Below are 11,080 nucleotides of genomic sequence, written 5' to 3'. Positions count from 1 at the left end.
AATAGAATTTCCTGCTGTTTTATAACTCTGTCCCTAAACCAATGTCACCATATGGTCCTGTTGGCACAGCGATGTCCGTAGTGGCATCCTGCATCCAAACGGGTCGGAATAATTAGATTCTATCTAATAAAGCTCTAGTAAATCCTCCGGTATTTGTTTTGTTCACATTTGGGTTGATGTCAGCATTTGACACATTAAATCCAGGTGCATTGAAGTATTTTTTTTTTATCTTTAATTTTTCTGTTTTAGCTGCAGGTTTTCGTTGCGCCTACAGGTTAAATGGAATCTTTAAAATGCATTAAAATAAAAAAAAAGAAAAAGAAAAGACCAAAGAGCTCGATGCGCTCAATTTAAAAGGTTTAAAAAAGAAACCCTGGTGTGTTTCCTCCGAGCGGACGTACCTGCTTGATCTCCTCGGAGTCCAAGTCGTCCCCCGTTTTCTCCCTCTAATCCGTTTCTCTCGTTACATCCTAAACCCCCACCAGTGAAATTCAGATTCCCCGTCTCAGACTCTGAGCCGTCACCTTTATTATCCTCTTGATTCACGCTGCAGCATTAGATTACACCGTAACTGTAGAGGTTACCTGCAGGGTCGTATTCAAGTATACGGTTTATACTCTATAGTAGGAAAAAAGACGCAAAGAAGGAGACTAAAAAAACAGGAAAGAAATATATTTTTAGAATTTTTTTAAATCTTATATTTGTGAAAGTGATTTAAAAATAGAATCTTATAAACCCTGGATTCCAAATTTATTTTATTGTCAGATTAAAAAATATGTATCTGCTGTCATGAAAACTAAAGTCGACAGAGAACCATCACGTGTCCTGTTGACCAATGACGGATTTTGTTGATTTATATTCAAATCATTTTTACAGACTTCAAAATCAGCTCCGTTAATGTGCTCACTGTGGCTTCCATCGAGCCAAATTCCTGTGCAACGCGGAGACTGTAGCGCACATGACGCGTAACGCCGCTATGCGTAATTACGCACGAAAATGTCAAAATGAATATCACGGCTGGAGACCGTCGTTGGCTCGGCACTCCCTCCAAACTTTTTCCATGATAAAAACATGCTGCTGGTGCTACTAACGGCCCATCAACTCTTCCTTTTTTTTCTGAGAGAACACACCAGCAGAGGGAAACAGATGCATAAACATTACAGCGGCATCTTCCTCCCCCGGCAGCAACAGACTCCTCCTCTTCCCCACGTCCAATTAGTTCTTATGGTCCGGCCCTTTAAGACGCAGCAGCGGGTCAGCAAGTAGTGTAGTGTTTCTCTAATTGAACTTCGCCCAATCAACAATAACTCGTTAGCAGCTCCTTTCTGTTTCTCACTGCTTCAGACGGCGTTCTTCGCCTTGCAGGGATTCACCCCCTCCAGTCTGTGGCTGCGCAAACATCTACATGGAGCTTGGGAGAGAAGAAACCGCGACTCTCTGAGGAATACAGTCCGGCTTGCCTTTGCAACTTCGAAGCATGGTTATTTTGGAGGATCGCTCTCCGGCGAGCTAAGTTTGCTGCATTCGGGCTTGAAAGAGTCAGAATCTAGAGGAGGGTCTGCGCGCACGAAAACGGTTTTGTGGACGCCTCAAAAAACAACAACAACAACAACAACCACCATTTGAATGAAATAATCAACTTTTTGTAGGAAGCAGCGTTTCTTCCGACTGCGATGACCTCCAGTAAAGACATGAAGGCTGGTTCTGTGTTGCAGTCGAGCGGCGAGGAGAGGAGACGCGCTCCCCTGGATCAGCTGCCGCCTCCGGCCAACTCCAACAAGCCCCTAACGCCGTTCAGCATCGAGGATATCCTGAACAAACCCTCGGTAAAGAAGTCGGTGGCCAGTATCTGTCCGCCCAGAGTGCTGGAGAAGGTGACGGGCACCAACTCAGCCAGGAACGGGATCACCACTCCCTCCTCGCCGCTGTGCGCGCTGGAAGAGCTGGCCAGCAAAACGTTTAAGGGTCTGGAAGTCAGCGTGATCCAGGCAGCGGAAGGTAAAGGCAATGTGCGGGTTTAGCGCAAAAATAATCCTCTGCAGACAGACAGAGCGCAAAAACGAGCGAATACATACCAGAAATGAGAGCTTTTTGCTTGGGGGTGTTTTTCTCTCCAAAATCTGTGTTGGAACGGGAGACCTCGCGCAATGATCACCAGATAATTTGCTGAAATTCTTGCTTCATCTTGGTTTTTTTCGACCGTTTTGCTGTCAGCTGGAGGACAAAACATTAATAAGAAGGAAAAATCAGGCGATGTGCGTCCATAGATCAGGCAGCACGGCGTCCTGTCAAACAGACACGGCTGTTATGGCCTCCCCCCCCCCCAAAAAAAACCCAAACACGGACACCAATAACTAAAAATCAGTCAACAATTGTTTTTAATCCACAATATTTAGGTTTTATTCTCATTGCAGATTCATTTTTGCTGCTTATTTAATCAATAATGCTGATTTAGTGTTAAAACGCGTCTCGTATTACAGGAACCCGATTAATAAATGTTTTAAAGAGGAGCTGATGAGTTTTTATGGGTAAATCCAGCGTTTGTTTCATCCCTTCTTGTTTGTTTTCTTCTCACCCCCTCCCTCCTTCCCTTCCTTCCTTCCTTCCTTCCTTCCTTCCTTCCTTCCTTCCTTCCTTCCTTCCAAGGTCGTGAACATTTAAACGCGTTCGGACAGAGACAGACGTCGAAAAAGAGGAGAAAGTCGCGGACGGCCTTCACCAACCACCAGATCTACGAGCTGGAGAAGAGGTTTCTGTACCAGAAGTATCTCTCCCCGGCCGACCGGGACCAGATCGCGCAGCAGCTGGGGCTCTCCAACGCGCAGGTCATCACCTGGTTCCAGAACCGCAGGGCCAAACTCAAGCGGGACCTGGAGGAGATGAAAGCCGACGTGGAGTCGTTAAAGAAAATCACCCCCCAGACGCTGCAGAAGCTGGTCACCATGGAGAGCATCGAGGAGTCCCAGGGAGGTGGGGGCCCCGACGCCAGGTCGCCCAGTATCTCCCCGACCTCCCAAGGACACCGGGCCTTCCCACAGTCCCCCTCCTCATCCAGAGACCAAACCACGGATGAGTTCTCGGAGGACGACGAGGAGATCGAGGTGGATGACTGACCGTCATGAGGGGGGGTGGGGGGGCGTGGTTTTTAATAAAGCAGCAACTAAAAAGAAAAAGGGGGCATTTTTTCCCAAACTTTTGCACGGATATTGACAAAAAAAGGAGAATATATATACTTTAAAACATTTCAGGATTTTTTTTTTCCTCCTACTTATTTTTAATTTTTTTTTGTTTTTTGCTCCATTTATTTAATTTATTAAGCCTGACTTTTACAGTGACTGTGATGGTACAGTAAAACTGAAACTGTGTTAAACTTCCACGCGTTTCGACTTTTTAAATGGAAAGCTGTGCAATTATTCTCATCATTTATTCACCTGTTAGCTCATCTGCCAAATATTTAAACGACCCCCCCACCCCCCACCACCTTCCCTTATTTCCTCCTCCTCCTTCCACCGTCACCCTTTGTTTTCTTTTTCCATGCACAGCCCTGGGGGGGTCGACCTGTCCACCCCATCCCTCCTTAGACATCAAATTTATTTTATTCTATTTTATTTTTTTCTTATCTGGGCGGAAAGGAGTTGTGTATATATACCAAACATCCTATGCGATAATTTTATTGTAACATTCTATTTAATCAGCATCTATGTAAATAAAGGTTATATGATATTTCAAGAAGCTCTCGGGGAGATTGGATGTGTGCCTGTGCGTAAAAATCTAAATTATAGGCCTGTTTGTTTATTAAACCCAAAAATAGACTGGAATATTAAGGAATATGTAATTGCACTAGATTAATTCTTAAAATATAATACATGAGGATTTATTACGAGGGGTTACATAAAATAATCCACCCCCTAAAAAAAGAAAATTCTGCTCTGCTTGGTTAAGAATCCACCCCTTTGAATAATTGACCCCTGCTTTCAGCCTTAAAGTGCCATGACTTCAATTAGCAGCCGTCCATCGCCTTTATTCCCATTCTTTGGCCGGGCTTTGAAAGCATCTTGCCACAAGAAGGTCTCGGTCTGTCTGCTGCGTTGAGAAAAGCTCGCTGCCACCCCTGCGCCATATGTTTTCCTGCTCCAGAGTCGTCTTGAACACAACTAGTCGACATGATTGATTAGGTTAACTCAGCCTTTGCTTTGCGTAAAAACAGCTTCCACCCAGCCGTGGGCAATAATGCCACGCATCTGCCACTCTCCACTCGCGTTTGTTTGGAAAGAGGGAGGTAAAAAAAAAAAAAAAAAGTCTCCCATGAATAGCAAATGTGTTGGTGTGAGGATCCTAATGAATAACCCTCAATGGGAGGCGGTGGAAAGGCGACGCGCTGCTGACCATTTGCAGGCGTGTGTGTGTGTGTGTGTGTGTGTGTGTGTGTGTATGTGTGTGTGTGTGTGTGTGTGTGTGTGTGTTTTCTTAATGCTGTTTGTTGTTTTTAATACACAAATTTAGAAAGCATCAATATGACGTTTATGAAGTTTTTCCCAAAGAGCATATTTTAATTATTTAGATTTATTTTTAATCACTCAAAAAGAAAATATTTTGTATATCTTAGAGGAAAAAAATATTTTCAGTATTCATACACTGAAAAAATATATAATTGTTCTATGTTTTTATTTAAAGCGGAATCAAATCGGAACCTGAAATTCTGTTACGCATTTCGATTCTTAAGTTGGAATTTGAAATTATTTTCTTGACACAAGTTTGTCTAAAGGCCGATTTATCAAAAATTAAGGGGAGTTAAAAAATAAAATAAAAATCAAGCCATAAGGCGATAAACTGAGAAACAGTCAGAGGCTTTTCCTCTGCTTCCCGGCGCGGATGGAGCAGCCTGGCGCACAGAAAAGGACTAATCGACTGGAATGGTGGAGGTTGAAAAGTCAAGGAGGCCTTTTATTATCGCGCCTCCCTGGAGCAGCAGCAGCTTTTAAATAAATTCAATGGATAAACAGGCCTGATCCACACATGTCGTCTTATTTGCTTTTAAACAATTCTGTAAAAAAAAAAAAATTAGATACTTTTATTTTGAAATTTCCAAATGAAAGAAAATTAATTAATTTACCAATTTCTTCTTTTGATAAATTTAAAACATTTCCCATAACTTCACATTCCCATAAATTAACTTCACAGCTTTCCTGTCTGTCTTGGATTGAATCCGTTCCCCTGATGGTGCGTTCAGGGACATTTCCGAGTTACGCACCAGCAGCAAACGGACCACCTTTTTATGGGAGGGAGGGCAAATTTAACCACAGTGTTATGATCAGAAAATTAAACCCCAGAGGTCCAAACTAGAATCCAAAGCATTTCCCATGTTACCCTGAAGGTCACATCTTTAGGGAATTGTAGTTTCTTTGCCTTGAAGATACTTCCTGTAGTTTTACAGCTGGAGGAAACCCCAAAATTCAACACGATGATATTAAGATTATTTCACACATATAGAATTTTTTTTTTAAAAAGAACAGATTTTATTTTATTTTTAGAAAGTAAAACAAAGCTTGAGGTTCTTTAAATTATTCTTCAAGACGCTCACGTCTAGTTTTTCTTCACAGTCTGGGGTAAAATGGGGCAAATAGTTCTTCCCTCAATGGTTTTATTCCAAAATCCACGCAGAATTTTTTTTTATATTTTTGTAAAGAAGTGAAATAAAAAAATTCAAACTTAATTTTTCTACACACAAACCGGGGCCCGTGTGATCTCTGAGGTCGTCAGTTCCACTGATCTCCTGTCCCGGACGTCTGAGAAGCTGCAAGCGCGCCACCTGGCGGCGATCCGGGTCAGGTTAAAGACAGGATGGACAAGTTTTAATCATGCGTGGAATTTTTAAAAGGTATCAAGACCCCAGTAAAACCCTCAGGCGATATTTGTACAGATTGTCTGCAATGTGTAATAAAACACAGAAATATTTATAAATGCCAGTTGGCTTAAGACACACACACACACACACACACACATACACACACACACACACACACACACACACACACACACACACACACACACACACACACACACACACACGGCATTAAAACATACACAACATGCCCATAAAATACCAAGTTAATGTAAATGTCAAGCTTGACATAAATTGGTGATATTATCATGTAAAAATGTTTTTCATTTTAATATTTAAGCTGTTTCAAGGCGTGAAAAAAATTAATTCTGGATCAAATTTTTGTAAACAAGGTTAAAGGAACATTAATTTATATGGAAAAACAAATGATTCTAATCATTGAAGAGAAACACTTGAAGATGAATTATGATTGTCTGTGGAAAATGAAGTTGTGTTAGAAATGCCTCCATATCGAAGGACGACTCTGTGACCGACTCGTGTTCTGAAGCTGGTGCTGGTCAGGGGTCACGTCTGGACACAGAAGACGGATCTGTGGTGCGATTATCAAACGCCACACAATCCTCAAAAACGCGGCCCACAAGGTCGGAGCTGGCAGCTTCTTCCTGCAGACATTTCTCTCCCCCCCGAAGAGCCAAAAAATCAGACCCTGAAAGAGAATCCTAAAAGCTGAACCCGCTCCGGTCTGAAGAGAACAGTGATTTGGGAGATAATTTATTTTTCTCTGAGACAATAACTCCACAGACGAGGCTGCATGAGAACGGCTTGAGAGTAATCAGCGCTGGCAGGCCAAATTGCAGGTCTAGAAATTGTGCCAGGAATTATCGTTCACTGACAGTCCTCATGCAACCGGAGAGAGATAGAGCAGATTTGTCCAGAGAACCGGGGGGAAATGCGATGTCCAGATGCGTGAAGCTGATACGGACCGATCGGCACTCAGTCAGGGTTCCAGCCGCTTCTGAATGATTGATTTCAATCAGATGATTCTGGACATTTCTGATGAAAAAAATAAAAGATTTATGACGACAATAAAACACCAAACACTTGTGAGACTCCAGGTCAGGAGGAAACTCCACATGAGTTTAATAAAGGATAATAACATTTAAATGGAAGTCATTTATTTTTTAAAATGCTTTCATTAATGTTGGATCTCGATTCGCTGATCAATAATCAATTGTTGAGTGTGTATGAAAAGCATCAAGACAGTATCATTATTTAAATTCTTCCACTGCTCCAGCATTGTGTTACGCTGCCTTCAAGTGCTGTAGGATTTTTCAGCGTCTCGCTGTGTGTGCAGATGAAAGGATGCTGTCGGTGAAACGAGACGTCATTTTTGACATTTTTAAATTTATTTTCAAAAATACAAAACAAGGAAAATAAGTATATGTACACAAACACTATTAAAATAGAATATGTATGGTACAAAATATGTACAGCTGTCCTCAGACTGAAGGCTTGTCCTATCTGGTCCGCTTGTCCTTGATGGTGTAGTGAAGGACTAATGGTTGAGCCTGAAGTGAGGAGGGGGGAGAGAAAAGACCTTAAATATTTAAAAGTGGATACAATAATTTGAAGTTTTTAAAGTAAAGCATTTAAGAGCGTGATAGAATGTGACGTTCGCTGGCCGTCGTTAATGGCAGCTCCTTCCCGTACCTTTCCAAACCAGTGCGAGAGCCATAAACGCTTCATGGTCATGTGATCGGGCAGAGACTCGTTATTGAACAACATCTGGACCTATAGGGAGAAGGCACGAACAGATGTACAGATGAACAGGGGGGCAGCTGTGATTAGTCCTACTTATATCTATAAACAGTTTCTAAAAGATGCAATATAAAAAAACTACATCTAATAAATACTCAAGAAAAATCTTTGATCAGAAACTAAATTTTTTTTTTTTTTACCTGCTGCTTTTCCACGTTGAGCCGGTGACAGAGAACTTTGCGTAGGTGTCTCACCTCCGCCCGAACGGAACAGCGAACGAACTTCTGCTGCGGAGACAAAGTCAAACAAACACACGGTTAAACTTCATTCACATTCCCGTGTGGCTTTCAGGTGCAGCGTGTTTCTATCATTGTTAAAAGCAGGTGACCAGTCCGTCTGAATGCAGCTGTGTGTTGTGTGCTTTAGTGAAAACAGTCAGAACCAACAACATCAGGAAAACCCGCATGAGGACCATCTGGGCTTCTGACACGATGGCGCCCTCTGCTGGTCAACAGGAGACATTGCAGAGCAGCAGCGTCTGACACATCTGTGCTTAAAATAATTCCCCCCACTGATCTTTGCTCACATCTGGATTCGGTCCAGTTTGAATGTTACACAATCGCGCTTTCCTTGACAAATGGGCCTGTCATGAGAATTCTAACAAAAAAGGGGGGAGTGGGGGAATCCCAGGGGATTAAAAAAAAACAAGTCAGGCATTTTTTACGGTTTAGCGAGTTTGAAACTGGTTAACAAGCGCGTTTCAACCCCCAACACATTTAAATTGAGAGTAAGAAATGTGTACGAACAAGCACAAAGACAGAAGAATAGCAGATTGAGAATGAAATACTCCAGAATCCTCCTGCCACGTGAGCAGAAGACAGAAAACACTCATTCTGAAATGATCGCAGTGGCAGAAGATGGAAATATTTAACAGATTTAAAGCCTGTCGACATCAGTAAACCATCTCCAATTAAAACACGTGAACCGGCTTGAAATAAGAAAACATCTTTAGTGTTTTTCCACTTACCTGAAGGGTTAGTTTTGTTTTATCTTTCCCAGCAAGCGAAGAACTGAAAAGAAAAACAAAAAGTTATAGAAAGTAACCGATTTAACTTAAAAGTCTGGTTTATAGTGTTCATATTTAGTATTTTCTCCAAGGGATCCTGGCAGCAGCTGAAGCTCACCTTAGCCTTTCTAAACACAGCGAAACCTGCTCATCGTATCTGTAGAAGTGAGCTTTAGAGTGGTCGAAGCTGGTGTACGGTAACCCCGTGGCGTCAGGTACAGAATCTGGCGACAGAAAAGAAAAAGACTTTCACACCCAGGAATCAGAACACAACTCGCCTCATTAGCTGCCAGCGATTTGTCGCGATTGATCTCTTATCGGCGGATTTTCTCCGACATTCATCTGTGTTTTCTTTCTCTTCCTCGACGCTTCGCTCCGAGCGAACATACGCAAACTTTATTGCTACGGAAGATGCTGCAACTTCTCCGTCTACCTCCGTTTCTCCATCCTCTGTTTCCGTAACTGGATCAGTCGTCATGGCGACAAATTCCATGATTAGAAGCCTGATTTTCACTGACGAGCTCCCCCAAACCTCCCTGATAAAAACACGATTTAATAGACGTCTATAAGCGTCTTAATACACGTCGTTGGCAGCCGTTGAGTTTATAACGACACACAAACTGAAATCACATCACAAACGTTTGCTCGCACGGCGCCGGGAGATACAGTCACATGACTCCCTGATGGATGGATGAAGACGTACCGTCACCAGCCGGTTGGATGACTCTCTCTAATCCGCGGGACTGATAGAATTCCTTTATTCGTTTGTCTTCACCTGTTTCAAACACAAGGATTTCAGTGCATAAAGTGACAGGATTAACTTACACAAGTGCTGCAGAATAAGCGTCAAACTCCCTGAAATTCTTTGACGTACTTTCTTGTAGTCCAGGCACCAGTTTGTAGACGATGTCCTGCATCACTCGATCCAGTTTGAGGTTGAGTAAAGGCTGCGTTTCGTGGATTTTTATGTTGCACATTGGACAATACTTGCTCGTTTGCAGATATTTCACAATGCAGCTCTTACAAACTACAGAGCAGAAACAGAAAGACGTTTCAGATTCCGGTTAACAACACAGGCGGTGGTTCCATCTCAGCGCGACTCACAGGTGTGCAAACACTCCGTTATCGTCGTGGCGTCGATGAAATAACCGGCACACAGGTAGCAGACGATGTGTTCGTTCAGGTCCTTGATCTTCAGCTTCACCTCCTCCTGTCAGGAAGAAGCAAAACCTGCTTCACTGTTCTTTAAGTCCTCCTGCATCTTTTAAATCCACCTCACACAAAGTCCCACCCCCACAGCCGAGCCTGACCTTTGACCTCAGAGTCAACAATGGATGCAATAACAGTAAGTTTGATCATGATCTCAGATACCAGCGTCAGGTTTCGGATCGATGGTTCCCAATGAAACCAATCGCCGCGTGTGGAACAAGTTCCCAGTGACGTCACCCCGAACAAAAACACCGTTACTTTACAATAGAACCGGAGGCGGGCAGCGGCCAGTCCGGTCCCGGTTAGCGACCAATGCTTCATTAATGACGCTGCTGGGAAAAGAAGCCGAAAATGAGCGAAACGGAAGCCGGTTGGTGGAATTTCTCCACGTTTCTCCGCTGCCGAAGCAGAACAACACGGATGGACTACGACCGTCCGCGCATGCGCAGTGGCGGCGGTTCCGTTCGCAGCGCTTCAGTGCAGCTCTCTCTCCTCTCCATCAGCGCCGCGGAGACGACAACGACTCCCGCTAAAGCGGGTGTTCGCCTCGCCTCCGGGGCGGTTCGGCTACCCCTGCGTTCCGGGACGGGTCCAGATGAGCTAACAGAACACGAACACTCACCTCGTTCCTCAGCGGGTCCAGTTTGTAGACGGACTGGAGCTGATTTCGTAGCCGCATCGCTATGGCCATCGGACCTTGCTCCGCCATCTTTGGGAATTATGCTAACTTCCGGGTAAACCGGAACTGGCTTTTTAACCACGCTGAGGGGGGGCGGGGCACTGTGGGAAATAAATAAACAACACGCATTCAAAAACGAAGAAGAAACCACCCCTACATACAATACAGTTGTTCTTTCTGTTCGGTATAAATAGTTTAAAATGTTATAAACACTTGAAAAAATAAATTAAAATTTTAAGCTTTTTAAAAATTAGGAACCATCAGAAGTCGATCGGGCAGAAACAACGGCTGTATAAAAAATAAAATAATAATAAAATAATGCGAAGCTATAAAATATTTATTTCATCTAGTAACTACTAAATATCTGTTAGTTTGTTAAATATATATTTATTATCTAAATCCGTACTCAATGTGGGGGGTTTAAATGTAAAATAAATGTCTTTCTTAAATGTAAAATAGATCATAATACTTTATTTATCAAGAGAGGACAGCCTCAGAATGTGCCATCATTGACTGTTTCGAAGTT

At 42.9% G+C, this 11,080-nt stretch overlaps 2 protein-coding genes across 4 annotated transcripts; one reads left to right on the top strand and one right to left on the bottom strand.

Moving 5' to 3' along the window:
- Positions 1 to 780: 780 nt before the first annotated feature.
- On the top strand, positions 781 to 3,690 carry lbx2 (ladybird homeobox 2). The gene is made up of 2 exons (XM_068325976.1): positions 781 to 1,998; positions 2,647 to 3,690. Exons 1-2 carry the CDS (start codon positions 1,674 to 1,676, stop codon positions 3,111 to 3,113), a joined length of 792 nt encoding a protein of 263 aa, XP_068182077.1. The 5' UTR covers positions 781 to 1,673; the 3' UTR covers positions 3,114 to 3,690.
- A 3,482-nt stretch (positions 3,691 to 7,172) lies between these two features.
- Positions 7,173 to 10,589, bottom strand: pcgf1 (polycomb group ring finger 1). 3 transcript variants are annotated; one of them, XM_068325852.1, is made up of 9 exons: positions 10,498 to 10,584; positions 9,771 to 9,873; positions 9,541 to 9,693; positions 9,370 to 9,441; positions 8,785 to 8,890; positions 8,628 to 8,670; positions 7,801 to 7,887; positions 7,553 to 7,633; positions 7,173 to 7,410 (listed from the first exon to the last, which is right to left on the bottom strand). In XM_068325852.1, the coding sequence occupies exons 1-9, from the start codon at positions 10,582 to 10,584 to the stop codon at positions 7,360 to 7,362; spliced, it is 783 nt and encodes a 260-aa protein (XP_068181953.1). In that variant the 3' UTR covers positions 7,173 to 7,359. The 3 variants fall into 3 exon arrangements, with proteins under 3 accessions (XP_068181953.1, XP_068181951.1, XP_068181952.1); XM_068325850.1 differs by having other exon boundaries at positions 7,174 to 7,410; positions 9,771 to 9,876; positions 10,498 to 10,589; XM_068325851.1 differs by having other exon boundaries at positions 7,174 to 7,410; positions 7,801 to 7,884; positions 9,771 to 9,876; positions 10,498 to 10,589.
- Positions 10,590 to 11,080: the final 491 nt, after the last annotated feature.

The sequence above is a fragment of the Antennarius striatus genome, chromosome 10 (genome assembly GCF_040054535.1).
Source record: "Antennarius striatus isolate MH-2024 chromosome 10, ASM4005453v1, whole genome shotgun sequence".
Lineage (NCBI taxonomy): Eukaryota > Metazoa > Chordata > Actinopteri > Lophiiformes > Antennariidae > Antennarius > Antennarius striatus.
This window is presented reverse-complemented; position numbering and strand designations above follow the sequence as displayed.

Excerpts from the sequence above, each read along its gene's own strand:
- pcgf1 (XM_068325850.1), bottom strand. The coding sequence starts at position 10,584 with ATGGCGGAGCAAGGTCCGATGGCCATAGCGATGCGGCTACGAAATCAG. Across the intron at positions 9,877-10,497 it reads TGGACCCGCTGAGGAACGAG|GAGGAGGTGAAGCTGAAGAT; the intron begins GTGAGTGTTCGT and ends TCTTCCTGACAG. Across the intron at positions 8,891-9,369 it reads CATCCAACCGGCTGGTGACG|ATTCTGTACCTGACGCCACG; the intron begins GTACGTCTTCAT and ends TTCTGTCGCCAG.
- lbx2 (XM_068325976.1), top strand. The coding sequence starts at position 1,674 with ATGACCTCCAGTAAAGACATGAAGGCTGGTTCTGTGTTGCAGTCGAGC. Across the intron at positions 1,999-2,646 it reads CGTGATCCAGGCAGCGGAAG|GTCGTGAACATTTAAACGCG; the intron begins GTAAAGGCAATG and ends CTTCCTTCCAAG.